The 26,935-nt window shown below is 37.5% G+C and overlaps 1 protein-coding gene across 4 annotated transcripts in view; it reads right to left on the bottom strand.

The window, feature by feature from the left end:
• KCNH5 (potassium voltage-gated channel subfamily H member 5) overlaps positions 1-26,935 on the bottom strand; it is a 298,351-nt gene that overhangs the window by 34,314 nt on the left and 237,102 nt on the right. For all 4 annotated transcript variants that reach the window (XM_021062620.1, XM_021062638.1, XM_021062628.1 and 1 more), the window contains one exon: positions 25,493-25,689. In XM_021062620.1, coding sequence (XP_020918279.1) covers positions 25,493-25,689 — 197 coding nt within the window. The remainder of the gene's footprint in view (positions 1-25,492; positions 25,690-26,935) is intronic.

The following is a 26,935-nucleotide window of genomic DNA, read 5'->3' as shown; positions in this document are numbered from 1 at the left end:
ATCTACTCAGAGTTTTATAAAGTGAAAGTGATTCTCTATGTTAAGAAGCAAGTAATGAAAGATGGCACTCAAGTTTTGAGAAGTTAGTCTTCCTGAAAATAGGTTCTAAAAATGAAAAAAGTAAAATAAATCCCTGTCAAGCATAATTTAAAGATTATTTTCAAGTGGGAGCTGCAAAATACAATATTCATTATTAACAGCTATTTCTTGTTAAGAGTTACTGAACATACTTAGGTATACAGCAAAATACTTAAGAACCCAGGACATTTACATTTTCTTGGTGCCACGAAGAACTTGGTGTGAGTGAATGAGGCCTGAAAGTGTATCACTTCATAAAAAAAGAAAGAGAAAATACTTTAAAATAGCACACTGTGGTTTCTTTACTTTATCTCACCCACAATGATCTGCATATGCTAATACACTCCTGCCAAGTAAATATTCCATGGATAATGTGTAGTTCGTGTTCATCTCCCTATTGAGTTCTACAATCATACTTAGGACGTCTGGTATCAAGTTAACATTCATCTAACAGTTAAACAGAAAACATTTCCTAAGTATCTGTCGAGGGCCAGGCACTATGCCTGATGGAGGGAGAAATGAGGAATAAAAGATGGTCACTTTCTTACAGTAGTTTGCAATCTTCTTAGGAATATACAGCCAAATGAACTTCTATACAAATCAAACTGTAAAAGGCTCTTTATAAGGAATTCACACACACATACACATACAACGTTCATTATGAAAGAGGGAAACTGACAGAGTTCTAGAAGAGTTTTTGGAGGTGGTGCTATTTTAGGTGAGTCGTAAAGGGCTTCAGAGGAGAAGTGGGGAGGAGTGTATGCCAGATGTTGGGAGTAACATGACCAGGAGCAGTGCAAAGCTTCAAGAACTAAGACTTGTGGTGACTTTATCTGCAAGCAGTTTTTAAGGGCAATGTGCATATTTAGGGGTCATCCTTAATCCATCAAAATTAATCATATCAACATTGAACCTTCTCTCCAATACAAAATAGTATGGTGCCACAGTCACAGACAGTGGAAAATGGCATGTTATTAACTAAACTGGAAGAAGTGTTCCATCTTTTGTGAGATCACATACTTTTGGGGGGGGATCTAACAAAACTTCTAAAATATCCCTCAAGACTACACATTGCCCAAGACATGAAAAATATTAAATCTTATTTCAAAAATTTAATAGATTCTTTGGAGCCTGATTTGTACTTAAGGCTTGGAACCTCCAGTTAAAATGACAAGGATCTCTGTGTGAGGAATTTCTATTTCCTTTTTTTGTGCTAGGGTTTTTAAGAGTTCTTAGAGGGGAAGTTTTGAGGGCTGAGCTAAAGGAATACCTACATCATTTGAAAAACAAGAAATTACATGTCAGTGTGCTGAAGGATGTCAAAGATGTTGTCTACTAAACATCAACATTTACCATCTGAACAAATAAAACTTTTAATAGGGAGTTCTGATACCCATTGAAACTATAACTCCCAAAGGACTCCCAGCTGCACTCATGGTACCATCATGCAGACTGAAATACCTCTATGATAAAGTTCTGTGCATACACACTATAAGTGGACAAAGATTTACGTTCCTGTAGACCCAGGGCATGGGATTTGAGTATTACTCTTTGTCATATATACCTGCAGGGAGTTTGAAGAATTGAAGGGATAGTTTGCTGCATTGCTCAAGGATTGCCAGTAGAACATTATCTCTGATTTACAACAGCAGCTTAATGGTATTTTATAAATAGGCCATAAACATAAAACACAATTAAATGTAAAGTAAGATTTTTTTTTTGGTAGGTTGGGACAGTAATATTTTAACATAAGAATTCTTTTGTCAAATAGGCCATATAAATAGCTAAGCTTCTTTCCTAGAAATCACACATTTACCATCAAAAGAAGAAAGAAAATCAAGTAGGAATTGGTATGTAATAGAATCATTGTATACTAAGATATCAATGTATCTCTTTCAAACAACAATAAGGCCATAATATGTAGAAGGTGGTGTGTATACAGCATTTATGAGACTACATTTGACTGTAGACAGACACACTTCTTGTCAATATCTCCCATCTGTCCATTGTCCACCCTTGGTGTATGTGTGTATGTATATGTATTTGTTTTATCTAATCTTATAAACTCAGTAATAACAATGACCATCAAATCTCTTACCTAGGTGGTCAGAGTTTGGCTTGTTCTTGCTACTATTTAATTTACTGCTCTCTGCTTGTCCACCAGCCCCCTCTCCCATTTTACTCCCCTTGTGAATTTCTAATATTACACCTAAGCCTGTCCCTTGCTTTCATCCCATTCTGAAAAAAATCTTCCTGTTCTGTGAAGCTAGTTCAGAGAAGAATGTGACATTTAAGAGATGTAACCCTCAAGGGAAAACATCCCTATATTTTAGCCTCACTCTGATTTTCTTCCTTGATTTTTATTAAACTCATCTTGCTATTTATATATTTTGACAAGTTATGCATAAAAGACATTTAATATGGCGGTAGAAATGAAATTTAGTCAACTGTACATTACACAGCTGATTGTTTACTGTCAAGAAATCCCTTCTGGATAATCTTGAGTAAGAATGAAATTAATATCCACTCTAATATAAAGCCTTCCCCATGTGTCTTTAGAGCAATACAGACTGATGTGCTCTTTGCAGAAATTTGAAACAAAGAACTCATGAGAAGCCCTTAATAGTTTCATTTCTGGCTTCCATCACTTAGTTAACTAAACTTAATTTGCTAATTTCCAGACGTCTTATTTTTAAGTAGAGATCACTTAAACATATGCCTGAATGTCACTGAGTATGAAAGGAAAGGAATATGCTTACAAATTGTAAAAGACACACCCCTGTCACATTTTTAAAGGCAATCATTATAATCTTAAACTCTATTGATCACTATGTGAAGAAGTCTCATAATGGAATTTTTCCGTCCCCCCCCCAAGAAGTGTACTTATAGATGAAGTGGCCTGTACGTATTCCCTAAGAACTTTTCTAAAGTACTTAATGCTTCATATGTAGGGGAAAAAGCCAATATTGTATTTTCAGATGAGAGGATGATTGACAATACAAGGACCTGCCCTGTCAATAGGCTAGATAAGGATGGAAGAAAAGCATTCAGGGGAATGCTCATGATAACTTCAGAGAGAGTGACCTAATTCTGTACTACTGGCTGCCTGTAGATGGTGATCTACCAGCATACTATGGCTCATTCTTTTAATGAACTGAACACATCAAACCAACTTTCAGTTAAAATTGATGGAGTTATCTAGATTTTAGATTGTAAAAGCTCTTGGATCTCTTCTGGCATTTTGTAGGACTTCTGAGTCCCCTCCCTATTCCCAGTCATAAGGTAAAGCATGGAGAGAAGGATCTATCTACATGAGCAACATGTGCAGCTTACTGGAATAATGTTTTAAATGTATTGCCAGAGAAAGAGAATAGGAAAAAGAAATATCTGGCTAATAAAAGTTGATATTATTTTCCAAAAATTCCATCATCTATCTAATTTTTCTTCTCCCCTGGTGATATACAATAATATAGTTTTGTTTTATACTTGTACTTTATAATAGACTCTACATTTGTGTTTTAATTCATATCTATGACAAAATAGAAAAAAATAGTAGTTTAAATGAAAAGCCGTGTAAATTATCAGTTCCACAGAAGTCATCTGTGATTTTTCCATAGTTAAAGACAGTCTAGTATAAGAAAAGACCAACAGCCTCAGAATGAGACCCTGGGGTTTAAGGCTAACTCTGCTGCTTGTTGGAGTAACAACAACTGGAATCCACTTAATTTTAAACTCTATGGATCTCAGTTTTCCGGGTTATACAATGGAATCCTAATATCTTCCTCAAAGGCATAGTAGAATTAAATGACATAACATCTGGAAACCAGTAGCATGAAGAGCATGCGGCATATTTAGAAACTTTAGGATAGATAATGTCATAAGTAGCAAAAGAATATGAGGTACCCTGTAGTATATGATTCACCTTACTTCAGATGCTTGAAAGATCTTCATTTCTGGTAGGTTTTATTATCAGGCTAATTAAAATGAGTTAAGATAATTATATTTTAATAAGTAAAAATCCTAAATAAAATGAATAAAAATAATTCAATCAAATTTTCACAAAAAACAGAAAACTTTAAAGGTTTTATAGACTTGTCTATTTCCAAAAGAGGAGAAGCTTTTGCAGAGCAAACACCTAATTTTATAGATGAGTGGGAAGGGCAAGAAATTTTTTTAAAAGATTTTGGAAGAATGAGCTATAGTCTTCTCCTTTAGTGATCTCAGAAGACTGATTTTAGATATTCATTTTAGTAAATTAAAATATCTAGTCTGGTTCCCATAAGACAAACACTCAGATTACAAACACCTGAAGCTCCAAAGTAATATATCTCAAAGTATTTTCTAAGAAGCACCCAAATTATAATCATTTAGGTTAGATTCCTAGGTCCTTTTTCAGACCAGCCAATCAGAATCTTTGAGGGGAAGCTCCAAAGACTCTAAATTTTAATCAATATCCCCCAGTGATTCTCCTGCACAGTTACAAAATCACTGACCTAAAAGAGTGATTTTCAACTCTGGCTGCAGATTATAATCACTTAGGGAACAGAAGAAATAAAATTAAATTAAAAGAAAAAGATATCTATGCTCTGTTTCAAACCAAATTAAATTAGAATCTCCAGGGGTGAGGATCAACATCACACCTTTTTTTTCCAAAGTTCCAGAATGATAGTGAATCTAGAGGGCGGCCTGGGTGGAAAACCGCGCATTAAAGCATTCTAAGATACCCTGCTTCCTCTGTCAAGTCAAAGGTAAGAAATCTGTATCAACCTGCCTTTATATACAACCTCCATCTAGGCCTCACTACCGAGGCTAGGATGGTCTTTGCCTTCCAAATTCACTATGTTGCCCACATCCACAGAGGAACACATTTTTTGGATTTGTTCCATTTAACTCCACCATCAACCTGGTTAATTAAATTAACCAATTCAATTCCCAGAATAAAACTGATGCTCAAAAGAAGTGTTTTACTTCATTATTACTTTTCATTCCTTTGCATCTTTTGGCCACATGGTAGTCACTCAAAACATATTTGTGAATTAGATGTAGATCTCTGTCTTAGCATGTTTGGACTGTTGTAACAAAAAATGTCATAAACCAAATGGCTTGTACAGTTCCTACAGTTCTGGGGGCTGAGCATTCTAAGATCGAGGTGCTAGTAGGTTCTGTGCCTAGTAAAGCCCTGTTTTCTGTTTCATGGACAGTGCCTCCTCTCTGTACCTTCATGTGGTAGAGTGGGTGAGGTGGCTTTCTCAGGCCTCTTGTATAAGGAACGGAATTCCATTCATGAGGGCTCCACCGTTATAACCTAATTATCTCCCTAAGGCTCCACTTTAGGAATTAGGATTTCTACATATGAATTTGGGGTGGGCGTAGAGACATAAACATTCAATCTCTAATAGTCTCTATGTCTTTAAAAGAGTAAAGGAAGAAAGCTCTATATTCCAATGTGAAGCCACGGTGGCAGCTTAAGCTCCACACAATCTAAGGTAAACTTAAAAACTTGCTAAGGGTTTTATTTCTCTAAATATACACAAATAAAAATATGTTTCTTTACCATCATATCATCCAAAAATAATTAAGACAAAAGTTCTCCACATTTGGAAGGTATATTTAAGATATATATTCACCACATGGTATTCCCACAACTCACATCCTCCAGCACAGTAAAGACGCAAAGCAAAGCCCATGTGATTGCTACCCAGGAAGAATAGAAAATGGATACATAGGATTATGCATTAGGACACTGTAGTCAAAGAAAACAGTGGATCAAATATGGGGTCAAAATCAAAAGTCAGAAGGGCAGAAGCTTTGAATAGCAGGGCTCAATTTGCAAGGAAATTGTTTCTTCACATGTATAGCTACATGGCTGCAGGGTGAGCAATAACAGATGTTTATTTACTTTAACAATGGCTAATTTTTCTCCTCAGAACAGGTGTGGAAGTCACTAGAAATGTGCTAAATGAGAAGGGTTTTGAAACAGAAAGAAAGCTCTCTTATCAAGAATAGAAAGCTGGTTGCAGGGAGCCCATGTGTAGTTAGGAGTTGTCAGCTTAATCCCTAACCAATATAAGAGCCAAGAACAGCCTCAGCCCACTTGGAATGGCTGGTAAATACAATAAATTAAAAAATCAAGTCTTTAAACTATTATCCAAAGGTTTGCTTTTATATTAATTTCTTTATCCCATATCAGCTTTCAAGCTTTTCAAACTTAGAGAAAAAAAAACAGTAAGACTTGCAGAGTTTCATTAGTAAAAACAATCCTGCTTCATTAAATATTATCTTACATTTGTATAACAATTGATTTTTTAAAAACTTCTTTTGCTACACCTCACTTAACTTCTCCCAATAATTCCCTGGACTCTCTAGAACATATTCACATAAGGGAAAAATTTGGTTTTGCTTCTAGAACTGTCATTTTGCCATCTAATATTGAGGGATCCCAGCAGGTTATGTTGCTTTTGTAGGCCATAGTTTTCTTATTTATTAAGGAGCCAGGATCCCAGAAGGATACATAAAATTTCACATTTTAAATAGATTTCTAAGCTGTAAGATCTGCAGAACTCACAGATATTATTCCTATTCCAATTGTAAAATTGATCGAATTGAGGCACAAGAGGTTAAGATGGTCACCCAAGATAAGGAGAAATATTACCATGTTTAAAATACAGATTTTCTCATTCCTAGTCAATGATGTTTTTTCCACATTATCACAAATAGTCTCAGAACATGGCCAAGTGGACTTCCTGATATTAAATCAAGTAAAAAAAATATAGATATCTATATTTGTATATATTTATGTCTATCTACCTAGCTATATCTAGGTATAGATATAAAGAGAGAGAGAAATAACCAGAATCTCTGAAAAAAATCAAGTAAAACATCATAGTTTTCAGAACACCTTCTAATCCAAAATCTTGTTTGGAATCCATAAGGAAGGATTATGTGTAATGATAGAAGGAAATTAGCGTAAGTAAACAAGGAGAATGTAAAGGGTAAGTCCTTGCAAGGTCACATCACCTCGTCTGTCTCTGCATGCTGTTTTGACCTGGTGTTTAGCAGAGGGAGTTATCATTTGCATCCCTATAAGACACTGATGCTACACAAGTTGACAATAGGAATAACAGTCAGATCTCCAGGCTTTTAATCATAAAAACTATCTTGTGTTGCATATCAATCCAGCGGCTGGCTAATCACTTTGTCTATGCAGATCATAAGCTTATGGAGTGAAAAGTCTGAAAGAGCCATTTGTCCCCCATCGTCAGGCCTGTGCTGTCCCAGACAGAGCAGCAGTCATGCAACTTGTAAAGAATAACATGCTATCCTCACACTTCAAGAGGTTATCATCTTAGAAAAGGCAACTTTAACCTAAAATAAATGTTGAGTCTGACTTTCCATCAAAAGTAATATTTCCTCAAAATATCTAACATTGTGTGGATGTTCAAAAGCACCAAGTTCATCAACTCTTTAAACAAGCATAATTTTACTATCTACATGATATATGGTTTAAGACTTTCAGAGAATCAATCATTTATATTCTATTCACTTTAATTTAAATAACCATTGGAAGAGGAATTTTAGTTAGAGGCCAGGGGCCAGAGACACTGCCAGGATAAGAGATGAAGGAGGCTGAAGACTGGTGAAAGGGTATGTATTCACCTCAAAGGCCCATAACCCTGACAGACAGATTCAACACTGGTTGGCACCCTGCTTCCCACTGGTGCCAGTGCCAGAAATCTTTGGGTAGGAAATGTTGCATACTTAGAACTCTTCACAATCTGCTACAAAGCAGCTATTTCCCTGGTTACCCTGATTGTCAGAAAGGTCTTCATTCAGAATCCAAATAACTTCACCTTCTTGCTTTCTTTTCGGTGGGAAACAAGGGGTCACAAAAGCTAGCCACAATCCCCTGCACTACCTACAGATCAAGTAGTCGCCACTCTGGCAATGGCTTTCCAATCATTCCATGAGTGTGAATCACCTGGAGTGAATCCTTACACATACCCAGAACCTGAGAACTATAGCTAGTATCTAAAGAGGGGCCCAGAAGTCCGAAGCTTGAATAAGTAGCCCAATGGATTCTGATGTAGGTAATCTATGTACTTTTCACTATGATCTGATCTAAGTCATCCCTAAAAATGTTCATGGCCCCATGGCATCTCTCAGGTCACCTGCAATCCTTCAGGTCATAATCACTTTACCTGGAATTCCTCTGGTGGTGATTGGGAAATCACTTAAAGTATACATAAGTGATATGCCATATATGTATTATTTTTAAAAGATATATGTGCTATGTATATATATGTATGTTATATTTATGTATATATAAAAGTATTTATTATAAATGTAGATATATGTTGTACATGTATATATTATGAAGCATTAAGTACTGTGATTCCATTTGCATTCATTAGGGGAGAATATTTACTCTCCCCTCATTAGGTTTCCCAATGGAAGGACTTCTACCAGCCTAATATTCCTAAAAGTTTCTTCTATCTTTCACTTCCTTCTCCCTAGAAAATGTGTGACCTCTGGTTAGTGAGGTCAGAAGAAGAAACCTAGCCATTCTCTCTCTCCTTTAGAAACTGTCCTTTCTGCAGAGATGAAGAATTTGGGCTTATCTACTGGGGGGGGGGGGCAGGTAATCAGGGCAGGCACTGCCCTCATAGGGGAGACTGTGGTTACCCTGCCCGATCAGTGCACGGATGGCAAATCTTCCTGATTCAGGGCTAATGTATTAGAAAGCCCACTTAATAAAGCCTTAAAGCCATATCTTCAAACAAGCTTTACCAGTAATAATAGTCATATTTCAATCACTCAATTGGCTACAAATATGTTGTAGACATAGGGTTTTTACATCTTAGACCCCTCAAACCTCTACAACAACCCAAGAGATAGCTGTCATGGTCAACAAAAAAGTAGGGTTTTCTAAGCTCCAAAAAGTTGCATGGAGAATAAAGCTTAAGGAGTGGGGATAGATGCAAAACTAGAAGTCCTAAGTAGTGGGAGGGGGGTATGAATTATCAAAAGGAAAACTTACAATTTTTTTCACAACCTAGTTCTGCTGCAGATTTTTATAGTATTAGCTTCTCTTCAACAGATTTATAAAAATTTAACTTCTTTAACCTTTTCTTAGAGATATTATTTATATCAGGGAAATGGAAATCCATGTAATGATAACTATATTCAATGCTCTTGCAAATAGGAGGCACTCTGATATTGATTATTGATTCGTTCACTTGCCAAGAATTATTTGAACATTACAGTACAAGATGCTACTGTACATGCTACGATCACACTATTCACAAACTTTGACCTCAAGTAGTTGATAATTCCATGAGAACAACAAATATAAGAAGTATAATAAAAGATACAAGCAATAAGCTCGAGAGATTACTTCTCTAAGTTACCAAAAGTATTTCATATCCAGGTGACTTGGGTATCACCCAGGACGCAGGGTAAGGATCACTTCTACTGCCTGGCTTGTCATCAGTCCTGGAGAGAGAATTTCACTGAGCTGTATTTTTGACTGGGTACTTTCTCTAATGCATGAGTTGCTCTTTTTAAATGACAGTTCCCTTTTCCTGTATTTCTTTTAATTAATAACCCTGTGGAATGTTTTTCATTAAAAATGAATTTTACCTTTACTATGAAATGTCAAACATGAATAAAATGAGCAACTTTTTCTTGCAGGGAAGGTTATAAAAAAGAAAGATCCACTCACCTTTTCCTTGACAAATTTGACTAGTGGAATGAGCTTGTTGAAGCAATATATCTTTCTTCCCATACTAGTGGCCTCTCTATTATGTTCTTTCACAAGCAGATGAATGAATGCAAATATTTTTTTAATTAAGTCCTTCAAAGATGCCAGAATGTTAAAGGCAGGTGAAATTAAAATTTTTATGAAGGCAAAATGTAGTTTCCTTTTACTTTTAAAAGTGCAATTCACATTTAGCTCGAGGTTCTAAATAAGAGTGAATTTAGCTCTTGGTTTACAAACCTACTGGGTTAACACTAAGCAAAGCTTGGGAAAGCCCTTTTCCATTTTCCCCAATGCCTTCCTTGAGTATCTCCTATTAAGAAAAATACAGTTACATCTGGAATCTAATATATGGCACAAATGAACCTTTCCACAGAAAAGAAAATCATGGACTTGGAGAATAGACTTGTGGTTGCCAAGGGGCAGGGGAGTGGGATGGATGGGGAGCTTGGGGTTAATAGATGCAGACTATTGCCTTTGGAATGGATTAGCAATGAGATCCTGCTGTGTAGCACTGGGAACTATATCTGGTCACTTATGATGGAGCATGATAATGTGAGAAAAAAGAATGTATACATGTATGTGTAACTGGATCACCATGCTGTGCAGTAGAAAACTGACAGAACACTGTAAACCACTATAATGGGAAAAAACAAAAATCATTGTACATACAAAAAAGAAAAACACAATTATGTAATGATTGTTTCTAAAGCCACAAGGGTATAGTTAAGAGGACAGTATTTCAATAGATAGTGGAATGCTCAGACAGCCAAACCTGATAGAGAAAATTCAGGACGACTTTAGAGACTTTTGTTAAAGTATGTTTCAGGTCAAGTTAAATTGGCTAATGCTAATCTACACACACACATAACAAAACAGAGCATGGAAGTGTGTTCATTAACCTCGATTAGAGAAATGCATTCCATGGGTTAACATTGCCAAGAATTGAAACTGACATCCCACCCCCCCGCCTATTCTCTTAATATGTCTCATTAGCCAAATCATTTTATCAAACATTAGGGACCACAGCTGAGATTTTATCCCTAATAGAGGTTATATATGCAGAATTTGGAAGTTTAGAAAAAAGTATCGATACATATTGTTTTGTGTTAAGTGTTAACAGAAGAAAATAGGCATTTCTTTTGAACAGTCACCATTATTCTGAGCAAGCATAGAAGCATTTATTTCCACAGTTCTCAGCATGTTCCATTGTAGCATATGGAATTCCTCACTAGCAGATATATTTGGTTTTTAAGAGGGAAAATCTACTTTCTGAAGAGATCATACCTGGGTGCCTTGCTAACATTGCTCTTACTTTAGTATAACCAGTGACAGATTATTATTACGAATATTGAGACTAACACTTGATCTTCTCTTTCAATTAGAATTTTGGGAAAGGGGCACTAGTCTGGCATTGCCATTTATGAAACACATCCTTATCAACATCTTCATCACCATCATCACTACCAATCTTAACCAAGACTTCACATGAGACAGTCTCTATGCACTTAACACTCACAACTATCAGAGGATTATACTAGACCCTAAACTCCATGAGGACAGGAACTATCTGTTTTATTCACTCAAAATGTTCTGAATTTAGAAAAGTGCCTGGCACTTAAGAAGCACTCCATGCATGTTTATTGACTATAATTAATCTAATTTTACAGATGTATGAACTGAGGCATAGTAAGTAAACTCATGTGCCCAAGATCATACACTTGAGCCTAAAGCTGGCTGTCTGGTTTTTACAAAAGAGATCTTAGAACATTCCCTAGGAAAGAGGATGCTCCATGACTATGGGTATAAACAAAATGGCTTTCATTTTTGAATTAAGTAGAAGCTGTAGTCCACTTCTCTTGTTTATAGTTTAAAGAGAGAAGGAGTCATGTGTTTGGGACATGCTTTTCCCCTTTTATCCTTTCACCAAAACAACAACTAAAGATTCACTCTAAATTCAGTGCCTCCTGCTGGCAAAGAAAGAGTTTAGGTACCTCCTGGAGAGTCCTAAATATTACCATCCCCTCTTTACTATTTTTTTTTTTTTTTTTTTTTTTTTTTTTTTGGCTGTGCCGACAGCATGTGGAAGTTTTCAGGCCAGGGATCAAACCTGTGCCACAGCAATGACCTGAGCTGCTGCAGTGACAACAGTGGATCCCCAACCCACTGTGGCACAAGAGAACATCACCCCTTTACTATTGTCAGAGAAGTTTTACCAGTTAAAATTTATCTATTTAGGAGTTCCTGTCTTGGCTCAGTTGTTAACAAACCCGACTAGCATCCATGAGGACACAGGTGTGATCCCTGGCCTTGCTCAGTGGTTTAAGGATCTGGTATTACCATAAACTGGGGTGTAGGTCGAAGATGCTTGGATCCCACGTTTCTGTGGCCCTGGTGTAGGCTGACGGCTACAGCTCCAATTGGACCCCCAGCCTGGAACCTCCATATGCTGCAGGTGCGGCCCTAAAAAGACAAAAAATTTATCTATTCATAGTAATCCAATGGTAAGTCCACTTTTTGTATCTTTCATTTCCCACAGAATTTTTGAATTTCTCAAAAATATATTTGCAAATTCTCACTAATTTGATAATGATCCCAGTAGCTATCATAATCTTAAAAAATAATAAATTTGATACCTGTTTTCCTGCTATTTCGCACTAAGTAATTATCCACCCCCCAAGGGTACTGGTACTGGGTTCTGCTGCCAGAAAAGGGAACAGCACCCACAGCTTTAAATTAATGGACTCTGAAATATCACTACTCAGTTATTCAATCAACAAAAATCACAGGTATCCTGGAATGCAAAGAACAATCAGATGCATGTGGTAATAGACATTTCTCTATCTTTAAGAGCTTCACAGTCTCTTAAAGTCAGAGGCCCTGTATGGGGTCAGGGCCTCTGTTCAAGACATACAACCCCACAGACCAACGTACAGTAACTACTGCATAAACAACACAATGGTGGGTGGTATGGGAGGACGGAGAAGGGAGAGATCATGTGGAACTGTAGCATGTGCGGAGGTGAAGTGGGGGGGGTGGTTTCAAAGCCAATCCTAGAAGGAGCTGAAGTCATAGAATAAGGCAATTGGTTGCTTTTATAAAATAATAATTCAAGTGACACATATCTTCTTCCTTATAATATATTCTCTTTCCAAGCACTCTTTCATTTGTCTAAATCTTGATGATTTTTCCACTGCCCCAGATTTTAAAGATGCGATCTCAAATTTTTAGTTTTGAGAACAAAAGTACTTTTGTAATTCAATAAAGAAATATCTTTGCCCTTGTTCTACATTTAAAATAACCATTTTATTTATTTATTTATTTTTTGCTATATGAATTGCTATACTTTGTTGTCTTTATTTGTCTGATCATTCATTTTAGCTTGACGTTATTTTGGTGAGATATTAACTGAATTTCTGATATTCTTTAATCAAAATTAATCAGCTGCATCTTTGACAAACTGGAACATATATGAATGTTGAATAGTTTCAGTGTCTGAAACCTAGAATCGAGGAGCAATTTTCTAAATTGGGAATATTTTTCCAAAGAGTATTTGGACAAAATGAGAAAATGCTTGAATAATTCAAAACTCTATGGCATCAATTATGAATTTATTCCTGAAATATGGATATTTGACCATGGAAAATACAAAGGTTCCTGTGCTTCCAGAAAGAGATTGATTGTTTGTTTTTGTTCAAAAGGTGGAAATCCAAACTGCTTGTATCCTAGTTGGTATAGTAAAGCTGGCTTACCCTCCAAGCATCAGATACACTTTCATATAATTGCATTTGTTGCAGGTCTTTTCTGCTGACAGACTTGTCCGGATTAATTTTTTGAATTTTTAACGTCCTTTCTCTCTCTTTCCATTATTTGAGCTTCATTACTGTTGATAACCCTCACAGAATTTCTGGTTCACAATTAAAATACCCTTCTAAAAGAAGTGTGCCAAGTACGATGGCCTAGGGATGCAACAACAGAGATTTTTCAGCTTGGCAAACTACGAAATCAAAATCTACTTTCGTAGTTTTCTCACCAGAGCAAATGACCACATTAAGATCTTTCACAAACACTTTGGAGAAGCCAGCCTCATTAGCGTGAAAAAGATGAGGTCCCATTGGGCAGTTTTCTTTGCACCTCACCCCTATTCCCAAAGCCAACAGAAAAAGTCCTCCTAGGCTGTGATTTCAGTAACAAGCCACTCGGTGACTGCCAGGTGTGGAAATGCTGCTACTAACAAGCCAGCATTCAGCCTCACTTTTATGGATTCATAAATCCAGCCTGTCGGGCTGGATCTGATCTCTCAGGCTTGCTTTTTGCCGGCACAACAGACCCTTCCCCATGTAATAGCACACTCTACAGTGGGCTAGGTAGGTCATTCTACATCCTGGTTTCTCAATTCCCGAGCATTAGGAAACAATATTTTCTCACTCAAGAGGTGACACATACCTTCTTGTCATGGTAAACTGACTTTCAAAAGACCTGTGTCACATTTAACGTGCTAGAATTATGATGCAGTCCACAACCATATCTAAAGTAGTTGCTAAGCCATCTGTTATGAAAAGGAAGTAATTCCTGGACAGGGTCCAATGCCCTGCATTATTTCTCTGTGCTGCCTGCAGGGAAGATTGGCTGCTTTTTATGTGCAGAACTAGCAGTTACAGTTTTTACCCTCTAGTTTCCATTCCAGATTGTGAGTTTCCTAAGGGACAGCACCTCTGCTGAACTTCTACAGATGATATCACTCTCTGGAGAATAAAACTGCAGACACAGAACAAACCCCAATAAAATCAAGTGCCAGCTTCTGAAAGTGTTGGGTGAATAAGTATAACCTGATTCAGAAATAAGAGGCAGAAAATGAATGGCTTTCTCTGGGAAAAATTAGTGTAGCCTCCCTGGGTCATCTGAGTGTCTCTGTCTATTTAGTAGAACAACTTGATTTGATTCCTTTGGGAAAGGATTACTTGATTAGAATGTCAAAATCTATGAAATGCACCTCCCAGCTCTGAAAAAAACTGGACATTCCAGGAAGACAGATTCTATTTTGGTTATAACAGTTGACTTTAAGAATTAAATCTAATCACAGAGCAGCTTTCTATTTTCTCATTTGCAAAATGTATATAATGTTTTAAAGGGCTTTCATTTATATAAGTTGATATATTTTATTTCAATATTCATTTCTACTTTATTGGCAATAGTCTGACTTCTCTGAGTTCACAATAATACTGAGTTCACGGCAAGCATCTTGAAAACCCTCCTCCAAATAACCAAATTCTTCTCAAAATATGTCCTGTTATAAAATGTTGCAAAGCTACTGCTCAAAATCAGCATGGAAGGGTTTTAAATACTTGTCTTTTGAGCTCCATATTTTCTCAGGTACCTCAGAGGACAGAAAAGGCTGAGTCAGTGGACTCCCCTCAGAATGAAGGGGAGAAATCCCTGCAATAAACAGAAATGTGATCAAATCAAGCTGTTGTCCTGGGAAATGAGAAAGAAAGAATCTTTCAAAAGAGCCCTGCCTAAAAATTCATTCAAATACAGACCCATAAACAGATCCAAATTTGATATTTTATATTCCATCACATCCACTGACTCCTTTTTCCGGAAGAGAGAAGGAAAAAGAGACATAAGAAAATAACAAGTTAGGATAGGAAAAAATTGCTGCATACCAAACTTAAATCAAAAGCAAAATGCACTAGGGAAGAAAATCATATATATATTTCATATACATTTTCTGTTTTAACAGAAATCCTTGCTTTTAAATTCAAATGGAATATTTTCCTTTAAATGAAGATGGTGTGAGATTGCGCTGTGCTTTCAGTGGCCCCTCGCAAATATTAATTGTTGAGAATTAAGAAGTGGTAGACATATTGGAAATGAACAATCTTCAATCCAGCTATGATGCTCCTATAAAGGCTCTACTCTAAGGCAGAATTCAGCTCTAAAATATAACGAAGTTTTCAAGTGATGGCTGGCTACTTTGAAAATTTCCAAGAGAGATAATTTATAAAACATCTACTTGCTTATGTTGGTTGAATACTTATAGTCTACTACAGGCTTATTCATTTCCTTCTTCTTAGTACTCCAATACAAACTTTCTTGCAATCAGAATAAACTCTAGCATTGGAAAAAGGAGTTGTCAAACAACAAACAGTATAATCTACTGTCAAGTATGCCAGTAAACTATTGAATCTAGCCCCCCACTTTAAACTTGGGAAACTGTCCTTAACTAACTGCTTTGGAAGGACTATTGAAGATAAGAAATCTGTGAACCTATGCCTTGGTAACTAAACATAGGGAAGTTTCTCTTCTGTCTGGAAGCAGATCAACAGAGAGTTCTAAATAGAAGCAGCTCAAGGGCTCAAAAGACTACATAATTAGGTCTCAGCTTCATCTAAATGCATAGGACAAACTTCTGGAATTGCTGAGTGTCTGCTCCTTTTTACCACCCCCATGAAAGAGCCAAATTGGACCTGAGAAACAGAGGTGGGTGCCTCAGAGCAGCTATCAACCCTGTACCCACAAGGAAGGCACCTCATCTCTCTTAGCTCACTTCCATACAGTGGTAATTTGAAGCTCAAATGAGATAATGCCTGTGGTGTGCAAACTGCAAGGCAATGAGCTCCATCAGCTTAGGGGTGAAAATTCTACAAACCATAACATGTAAGCAGAGCTACTGCCAGCAGAGCCTGTATAGTTCACAGTGAATTTGCAACCCTGATGATCAATTGAGATCATGAGAGTGATAAACACACTCTGCTCAGATTCAAGTGAGGTATGCAGATTCTTCAAAGGAAATCACAAGAAAAAAAAAGTGTGCTCCTCAAAGTCCTTCTTTTTCTTTTTAGGGCCATACCTGCAGCAATATCAGATCCAAGCCACATCTGAGACCTACACCACAGCTCATGGCAACGCTGGATTCTTAACCCACTGAGGGTGGCCAGGGATTGAACCTGCATCTTCATGGATACTAGCTGGGTTTGTAACCCCCTGAGCCACAAAGGGAACTCCCTTCAAAGTCATTTTGAATGAGATTAAGGCATTATCCTGGTTAATACAACCCCCGGCATCAGGAGATCTTAATTCACTCAATAGTGATGTTAAAATTACTGTACTATTCTGAAAGCACTAGCATTGTGCAGAATCTGCAAGCATAAGCAGTTAGAAACCGCAGCTTTAAGTTGGCTCTGTGATTTAATACTAATTTGTAACGGTCATTCTCACCATCCTACTTCCTAGGGCTCTTTACCAAAGTTGTCAGGGATATCATGTGTTTCCCTGGTGACAGTGATTATTCTGCAGCATGTCTGATTCACAATTCATCCCTTCAGTTAGCAGGCACCATAGGCACTACTCTGGTCACTGGCAATAAAGAGATTGGAGAATATACCTACTTTAAGAAGCTCACTGTTCTATTGAAAAAAACAAAAATGTAAATAGGAAACCAAAGCACCACAATCAATTCTGTGAGAGGAGCTATCACAAATAACTCTAGAACACTTCTGAGTTTTATGGAGACCATATATCTTTTGTTCTAACTGTGGACAGTGTTTTAATAATGTCTCTTTCATGAGATAAAAAATTATGGATCTATGGAATGAATGTGATCCCATATTTTCTTTAATTGATTTGGAGGGAGGTGGGGTAGTGAAGTTAGAACTCCTGTTATTATGTTTCTAGACCATTTCTTCAAAGATGTCAGTAATGGCTATTGAAACACATCTAGTCTGCAACACATGTGCGCCATGCAAGTACTTTGGGCCAGTTTGATAGCCAATTTCTGTCTGTTTTTCCACTCAAAAAAAGGTTCTGTAGAGATGCTTCACTGCTCACAGAATTAAAAAAAGGCATTCTGTGCCAATGGATTTTTCATGATAAGAATGCTTTCTGGAAAGAAAATTAGTTATTAAGTTCTGAGCCTGTGCTACACAAGAGTGATCTAAACCACTATTTATTACCACTGGAACATTAAAATACAGGACTGGTACTATGCTCACCTGTATCATTGCCAGCTGGCTTCAAGTGCTCTACTTAGCATCAGTGCCATCTATGGGGAAAGACATTGGCTTTATGGGGTGAAAAAAAATGCTACAAGTACCTCTATGTTCTGTGTTTCCAATTTATAATTCATATCAATCATTTGTATCAATCAATCACATTTTTTTTTGTGCAGTTTCCTTTGAAGAATCTGCATACCACACTTGAATCTAAGCAGTGTGGCTATCACTCTCATGACCTCAAGTTTTCTAAGTTTAAATAGGAATCTTTTTTTGTTTGTTTGCTTTTTAGAGCCTCACCCGTGGCACATGGAGGTTCCTAGGCTAGGGGTCCAATCGGAGCAACAGCTGATGGCCTACACCACAGCCACAACAATGAGGGATCTGAGCCACGTCTGTGACCTACACCACAGCTCCCGGCAATGCCAGATCCTTAAACCACTGAGAGAGGCCAGGGATTTAGCCCACAACCTCATGGTTCCTAGTCAGATTCATTTCTGCTGTACCGCAGTGGGAACTCCTAAATAGGAATCTTTCCTTAAATCACAATAGGAGTGCAAGAACATTTTGCAGGTATTGATAATTACGCATTGCCCAGAAGTTACAAAAAGCAACACATTTCTGATACTGCTAGGCATCCCCAGTAATACAGACCTATTTCAGCTGTTAAGTTTTAATTTTAGAATATTTCTAAAAATTACTTGTTGACATTTAATTAAAAAACAAAACAGGGCTGTTATGGTCTAAATGTTTCCTACCTGTTTCCCAAGCTAATTCATATATTGAAGCCCTAGCCCCTCGTGTGGCTGACCTTAAATTTGGGGCTTCTAAGGAATTGGTTAAAGTTAAATGAAGTTGTAAGGGGAGATCCCTGGTCCATCAGTAGCCTTATAAACAGAGACACCACAGAATTCATTCTCTTTCCCCACATGTATGCACAAGAAAAGGTCATGGGAGGACATAGCAAGAAGGCAGCCATTTGCAACCCAGAGAGAGAGTTCTCACTACCCATCAACTCTGCCACAAGTTGATCTTGGACTCCTCCCTCCAGACTGTAACAAAATATATTTCTGTTTAACCACTCACTCTGTGTTATTTTGTTATGACTATCTGAGAAGACTAATACAGGGAGTAAGTGAATAATTGTTGAGGTGTCCCAGATTAGCCGGTGTCTTGAATAATAAGGTAAAGGGAGTATCAACTAGGGGTAGGTCAAGTCTCTAGGGCAACAATAGAGGCACTTCTTTGTGAGATATAGCTAAAGGGCAAGTTTCAGTTTGGCATCATTTTGGATCAATATCCGATGGGCTCCACTCCATGAACAAGCTTCGAGCAATGAGCCATTATAACACCCATGAAATGTTGCCACCAGAGGTGCTCCTTAGGGACTCAGTGCTCAGTTTAATCACAGAGGTATGCTCTGTCTGGCACATACAAAAATTCCAAACTCCTCGGAATTTAGGAAAGTAAAGGCTTAACATAAGCCATAGCCACTCTTACCAGTCAGAGTCTTGAAATTCAACTTCTCAGATACCAGCCAAGTGCCCACTTTATAAGCAGGTATTTCAAAGTCTAGCAATCATACCTACTGAGTTATCTCTTTTTCCACAAACAGTAAACATGGCTGTATATCGGGAGGCACAATGAACAGAAGTGTAACAATTACTTTTAAAGTATAATAAGAATTCTTCAAGATTTAGATGTCACCTGTGCTGGATGTGCTGGATGCCTTCTCAGACCTGTACCTGAGGGCTGGTCCTGGTTCTCAAGTTAATAAAATATCATTCAGTTATTGGAGGAAATGGCATCTTAAATTAGTAAATAAATCCATAAATAACATCAGCAAGTCAACCTTCCTCAGTTGCTCTCTCATGCCTTTTCTTTCTTTTTCTTTTTCTTTTTTTTTTTTAGTTCCCAGGCTAGCAGTTGAATCAGAGCTACAGCTGCTGTCCTACACCACAGCCACAGCAACTTGGGATCCGAGCTGTGTCTGCGACTCACACCACAGCTCATGGCAATGCCAGATCCTTAACCACTGAGCAGGGCCAGGGGGTCAAACCCACATCCCCATGGATAATAATCGGATTCATATACACTGTGCCACAATGGGAACTTCCTCCCATTCCTTTTCTGAACATGTTTAAACTTACTGGAAACTACAGACTTGTCTTCTTCTTATTGAAAAATTTAAGGAGTTCCTGTTGTGGCTCACTGGGTTGGGAACCTAACATAGTCTCTATGAGAATGTGGGTTTTATCTCTGGTCTTGCACAGCAGGTTAAGGATCTGGTATTGCCACAAGCTGTGGCATAGGTCAAAAATGTAGCTCAGATCCAGTAAATTTCCATGTACCACAGGTGCAGCTGTTAAAGAAAGAAAGAAAGAAAGAAAGAAGAAAGAAAGAAAGAAAGAAAGAAAGAAAGAAAGAAGGAAAGAAAGAAAGAAGGAAAGAAAGAAAGAAGGAAAGAAAGAAAGAAGAAAGAAAGAAAGAAAGAAAGAAAGAAAGAAAGAAAGAAAGAAAGAAGGAAGGAAGGAAGGAAAGAAGGAAGAAAGGAGGGAGGGATGGAGGGAGGGAAGAAAGGAAGGAAGGAAGGAAAGAAGGAAGGAAGGGAAGGAGGGAGGAAGAAAGGAAGGAAGGAAGGAAGGAAGGAAGGAAGGAAGGAAGGAAGGAAGGAAGGAAGGAAGGAAGGAAAGAAAAAGTATATACCAACCAGTCCTTTAGCTCAACTTACTATAACTGCTGACTCTCATACAGGTGAGAGAGCAGTTTGATAACTGCCAACAGTCTGCTAAAGTCTATGGAAAATGCTTCATTCCAGAAGAGTTTCTTTAAATGCACAAAATAAAATATATAGTATTGCAAAAGAACGTATTCTATTGAAATTCAGTTTTGCGAACATTGAAATTAATTCACAAGATAGTCATCTCTGTACTTTTTTATTAGCACAACAACATCTAGCAGCAGGTCTAACAACTATCATAATTATTAAGTACTGATGCATGTAAACATTTCAGGATGTCTCCAACAAAAACAAGATGATATGAAAATATCTATAATTTCTTTGGGTACTTCTAATAATACGCAATTTGTTATCATACTTTATAGTTGAAAAAAGCTAAATCCCACTTATAAATTAAAGAAAATTATGACGTAATAATCTTTCTCATCCAAATTTACAGGATCTAGCAAAAATTTCAGGCTTCAGGAGATCAGGGATTCATTAAATCTTTCCACTGAGTTCACAAACTGTTGATCAAGAACAAGCAGATCTGTGTGCTTGACTATAGTGTTTTAGAAGACAAAGTGAATTAGTTACCAAACTCATGTGATTTCACGTAAAAAGTCATACTTCTGGCTTCTCTGGAAAAAAGAAATCATTCAGACCAGGTAGCACCAGGTTGGCATTCCAAGGCAGTGTACCACTAGGCTGAGCAGCAGTTGCCCCTTCTACACAAGGTGTGAATTCTCCAGGCTTCACAGCCACATGAGCCTTGCCTCACTCACTTGTGTTACCTACCTCGCTTCTATAGCCATCTTTTTTCTTGTTTTGTTTGTTTTGTCTGTTTCAATTTTGGTTTTGTATGTAGTCACCTCTTATGCATGGCACTTTCCATTCCATGATAACCCTCCAGCTGAGGGGCAATTAGTAGAGATTTTCTTTCTAATAAAGGGGTAGAATTCCATTTGCATCCCCGTTGTCATCCCTACCTAACTGCTAGTCCTCTGCTCTCAGCTACTGACACACAAAGCCAATAAGAAGCCATCTGTTTTTGTAAATAAAGTTTCACAACTATGCTCATTTGTTTACATATTATCTTTGGCTGCTGCTATGGACTCAATTGTGTCATCCCTCCCCCCCAAATTCATATACTGAAGTCCTCATTCCCCAATATGATGATGTATGAAGAAATAATTTGGGGGGATAATTAGGCTTAGATGAGGTCATGAGGGTGGTCAGGATAAAATCAGTGCCTTTATAAGAAGAGACACTGGAAAGATTACTTTTCCTCTCTCTCTCTTTCTCCCCAACCCCAATGTGGGGGCACAGCAGAAGGCAGAAATCTCCAAATTAGAAAGAAAAGAGCTCTTTTTAGGGAACCAAACTGATTAGCATCTTGATCTTGGTTTTACCAACCTCCAGAACTGTGAGAAATAAATTTGCGCTGTTTAAGCCATTCAGTCTATGGTGTTTTGTAATGGCATCCAGAGTTAAGACAGCTAATATTATGCTACAACAGAGAGGTTGAATAGCTGAAACAGAAATGATATGACCCTTAAATTATAAAATATCCACGTGGTGGGTTACTGGGTTAAGGAATCTGGCATTGTCACTGCTGTGGCTCAGGTCACTGCAGTGGTGCAGGTTCGATTCCTGGCCTGGGTACTTTTGCATGCCATGGATGTGTCCAAAAAATAAAAATAAAATAATAAAATATCTACTATCTGGTTCTTGCCAGAAAAAGTTTGCCAACCCCTGCGGTAGTTTTTGGATGAAATTACCAATTATAGTTCTAGAAATTTTATAGAGAGGGACCTCAGGATGGTTAGTAGGAGCTCTATTTGCATAACAAACATCTTATTTCTCCCTGATGGAGATGGAGGCAAGCACCTAAAGCCTTATCACATTCCTCCTACTGAAGACACTGAGAATCACACACTGTACAAAACTTCCCACTGAGCCACCATATGTGCTCACATGCCAGAGCTGAAATCTATGACAGAGAAAAATCTGGGTTCCGAATGCCCCCACCACTCAGTAGGAACATGCCCTTGATTAATGGTTATGATAGCTAGGAGGCGTTAATAGCTAGGAGGCGTTATTCCAAGGACATAATCTTCATTTTACAGTTCTCAACCAATGTTCACTGCAAGAATGCTTAAAGTAGTACCGATAAGAACAAAATAGTTTTTACTAATAACTCAATGGGGGAATGCAGCTAAAGTAACCAAATGAATGAGAAACGCAATACTTTATTGAGAATGTGTTTGTGGACCAGCATTGCAGGAAAAGAAAAATGCCAGCTATTTGCACAAACCAAAGCAACATAGTCTAAAGAATATGGGTTTTAGAATCAGACAGAGTTGGATTCAAATCTAGGCTCTGACCCATATTTTACTTGGCAACTAGCTGTCTCACTCTCAGATCTTCGACCTCCTTATCAATGAAATGGCGATTACACTGTCTTGTTTGGAGGTTGCTGATACTTAATAAGATTAATTATTATATATAAAATATGTTGAAGTGTATGTCTCTAAAAGAGGCTCTCTGAATGGCAGTTATTCTCATGAAACATTGGAGGATATTTTTCTGTTTCTCTTCTTTATGAGAATACTTTCATTCCAAAAATAAAGTAACATTTATTAGCAACACACCTGAACGTATATTCAAATTACCGTGACTATCCATCAATTGTAGAAGTACAGGAAATATTTTTAAACAAACAAACATGGAGTTCCCCATGTGGCTCAGTGGAAACAAATCTGACTAGCATCCATGAGAATGCAGGTTCAGTCCCTGGCCTCATTCAGAGGGCTAAGGATCCAGCATTTCTGTGAGCTCTGGTGTAGGTCACAGACGAGGCTTGGATCTCATGTTGCTGTGGCTATGGCTGTGGTGTAGGCCAGTGGCTACAGCTCCGATTCGACCCCTAGCTTGGGAATTTCCATATGCTGCAGGCGCAGCCCTCAAAAGACAAAACAAACAAACCTGACACATGTTATAACAAGGAATGGGTTATAAAGGGAAGAATCTATTTGATATTACTTGCACACCAGCACCTACAGAGGCAGGCACAACATTCCTGGGTTCCATCAAAAAACAGCACACATTTTCTCTCTCTCTAACCTATCAGAGACAGGCACACTGGTGTATGCACTCAGCTCTCACAACCAATGTGTGTGCGTGTGTGTGTGTGTGTGTGTGTGTGCGTGCGCGTGCGCGCACATATGTGTGTAATGTACATCTTCTCAGATGTGTGAAAGAGAAAAAGAGATTATGGAGCTTTGTGATGAATCAATTTTGAAGAACCAAAATTTATTTTCTACCAGTGAGTTGTCTTAGTTATCCTTCTTTGAGACCTTGCATTGCAAATGTATCACTTCGTTATTTAATATTAATCTCTATAGGCCTGAGTGTCCTCCAACATTTTGAAGGGAAAATAGCTGCCCTTTTCTTTTCACAAGCATATTATAAACATCAGATGAGATAGTGTAAAAACAAATAAGCTTTGAAGAGGACAGTGACAAATAATAACTGACCTGAGGACTGTAAGAACAGATACAGGTTTTGGTAAACTTGCAGTACGTGGGAAAATATATATTGGGAAGACAATAAAATATGGGTTTCAGGTATCCACAGACTGCCATGTAGAAGAAGAATTTGTCACTGGAGAAAGTAGAGCACAGACCAAAGGAGTCATATTTCTGTGCATTATTAAATGGGACTCCAAGCTCCCTAATGAATTAGCTACTGCCCTGTTTAGTTCCTATGTGGCACATTTATCATTACCTTAACTCTCAATTACTTGTACAAATATGTTTCACATATTTGCATTTCACATAATATTTGCACTTGGCTGTCACCTCCTTGAGCATAGGGACTGTGTATTTATGCTCTCTATAGCTCTTTGCATTTTGTCTTACAGGTTGTAGATGCTCAGTAAGTATTTGTTAATAAAATATAAACTGAAACAGCTATTCAAATATAAATCAAGTGTTGTGTCACTGGTACAAATATGACTCCTGAAGTCTTATCCTCTCTTAGAACCCTGGGTAGAGAACGACATTGATTTGCTTATGCTCATTTCTATCTTACTCCCGTATAGATGCTAATTTGTCTCCTGGATTGATTTTTTTTCCTCCATGTTAACTACTAGGAAGATTCTGTTTAAGGAGTTGTGGAAGGGAAGGCTTGTTATTTCAAAATACTTCATCAGAGACAGGCAATCATCTTAGATGAAATTCCTTAAGTGCAGTTATCCAAACATCTATTACATTCTTGGCAATGAAAGAGCCTTTGCCAATGTCCAATGACCTATAAATCAGAGCTAGGAGAATTCTTTATGCAAATTAAATTATGCCACACTCATCAATGAAGAAGAAAACAGCAATGAAGATAAAATTTGCAGCAGTAGTGCAAAGTAAAGGATTCCTGTATCTATTTGTAGGATACATTAGCATGGTTAATTATTTTTTGAGGTAGTGTGCTTTGACAGAATTAATGGAGAATGAGCTTTATGAATTGATTATTAAAGGAGAAGGAAGGTTTAAAGAGAATCAGGAATATAAAGTAGACAACCAGTTTGATTACCCTTACCAGCTTTAAAAGTTCCATCTGATAAAGTAAGAGACACTGACATTAATTTTACAGCAATATTAAAAACTTTAAGAATTAACTAATTATATTAGAGTACAATTTGTTTCTCCTCAAGTCTGTTTTGCATTTAAATGATAATGATTCATGTCTTTACCCATGTACTCAGGATTTTTCCCCCTCTTTAAAAAGTAAACAAAATATAAATAAATGAAAAGAAAATGATGTCACTTTACATTGATGGGAATGTACTACTACAGAATGAAATCAGTTTACCACTCCTTAACCAATAGGGTATAAGGTATTAACCCTCTAGGTATTAATAAAGGGAAGTGGATCCAGGCAACATACCCGTTTCCTTAGATTGCAAGTAAGAGTGAGATTCCTCGAGAACGAGTTTGCAAAAGCTGTATAAAAGTCCAGGACTTTAAGCAAGGCTTCTCGCTTTATGATGTGGAGGTCACAGTATGTCAGTGCTCGGACGTTGGCACACGCATGAGCAAGGGTGGTTTCCTTCCAGAAGATGTCTCCAAACACATCCCCTTTTCCTGGAAAATAGTATAAAATATGTATAAATATATACACACATACATATATGTACATATTCAAGTATCTACACTAGTTTTTATCCAAGTCACTATTTTTTATTGTTTCATATGTGATATTGATTGCCTAACATAATTTAAAGTCTGAGTGTATAACCTCATCTATGTATATATATTTATAGCAATGTACAACACTTTCATACAATATGTAAAGTAATGTTACCTTAAATTCACTTTTTGTTGGAAATCTGGAGTGCCATGAGTAAACAAAATCTAACAGAGAAGCCAACAACCTCATTTTAAGAGTTTCATTATCTTCTGCCACCTTAACTTTTCCCGTTCTGGCTAGAAGGAGCAAAGGTGACTTCTTAGTTTCATCCCCTCTTCTGCTCCTTCTAGTAGAAATGACAGTACAACACAATCTACAAGGATCTGCTGTTAACAGCCTTTATAAAGCCGATACTGATTTGAGATACATAAAATATATATTATTCAGCAACCAAGTCTCATGCTCCAGGGAAACCAAAACTCAGCAGGACTTATTCCCCAAAGATGCCCTACCCTCTCAACCAAGCTTAAGTTTATGCAGGGCTTCAGGGCCCAGTGCCAGAGTTCCAGTCCGCAATCACAGAGCCCATGGAGGGAAGCTGGGTAAAATATGAAGACTTAGATTTGCTATGCCATAAACAGTTCCATAAAGAGTTTTATACTCTAGTCAAATACAGGTGTCTTTTTAAAATTCTATAATTTCGGAACACAGAAATCAACTATTCACTTCAGAGCAACATCCACTGGTGACCTGAAATCAGCAGTTCACCACCCTGAGTACTTCATTGTCCAAACAAAGAGAAATGAGGAAGCTTCAGAGATTAAGTACTGAATGGCTTTTCTAAAGAGACAGTTCCATTAACTCCCCTGCCTGAAGGATTCTCAGCTGCACTCTGTTCTTCTGTGGGAAAGGAAAAGCTTTAAAATGAAAAAGATGGGAATATGTCCAGGTGGAAGAAAAAAAAATCCTATAGCCACATTACCAAAGACTTATTCTTTTTGTACTTTATCCAGAGAAATGAGCAAATATCTGATCTCACCATGAAGACTAAAGTCAGAACAGACAGGAAGAAAGAAAGAAGAAATATGCCTTATAACACTTCAACTACCAGAGAGAAAAGAGCATATAACCTTTAGGAATATACTATAAAGAGTAAGAGAAAGAGACAGTGAGACAGAGAGAGAGAGAGAGGTTTAGGGT

Source organism: Sus scrofa, chromosome 1 (assembly GCF_000003025.6).
Source record: "Sus scrofa isolate TJ Tabasco breed Duroc chromosome 1, Sscrofa11.1, whole genome shotgun sequence".
Taxonomy (NCBI): Eukaryota; Metazoa; Chordata; class Mammalia; order Artiodactyla; family Suidae; genus Sus; species Sus scrofa.
Note: the sequence above shows the minus strand (reverse complement) of the source record. Positions and strands in the feature narration are given on the sequence as shown.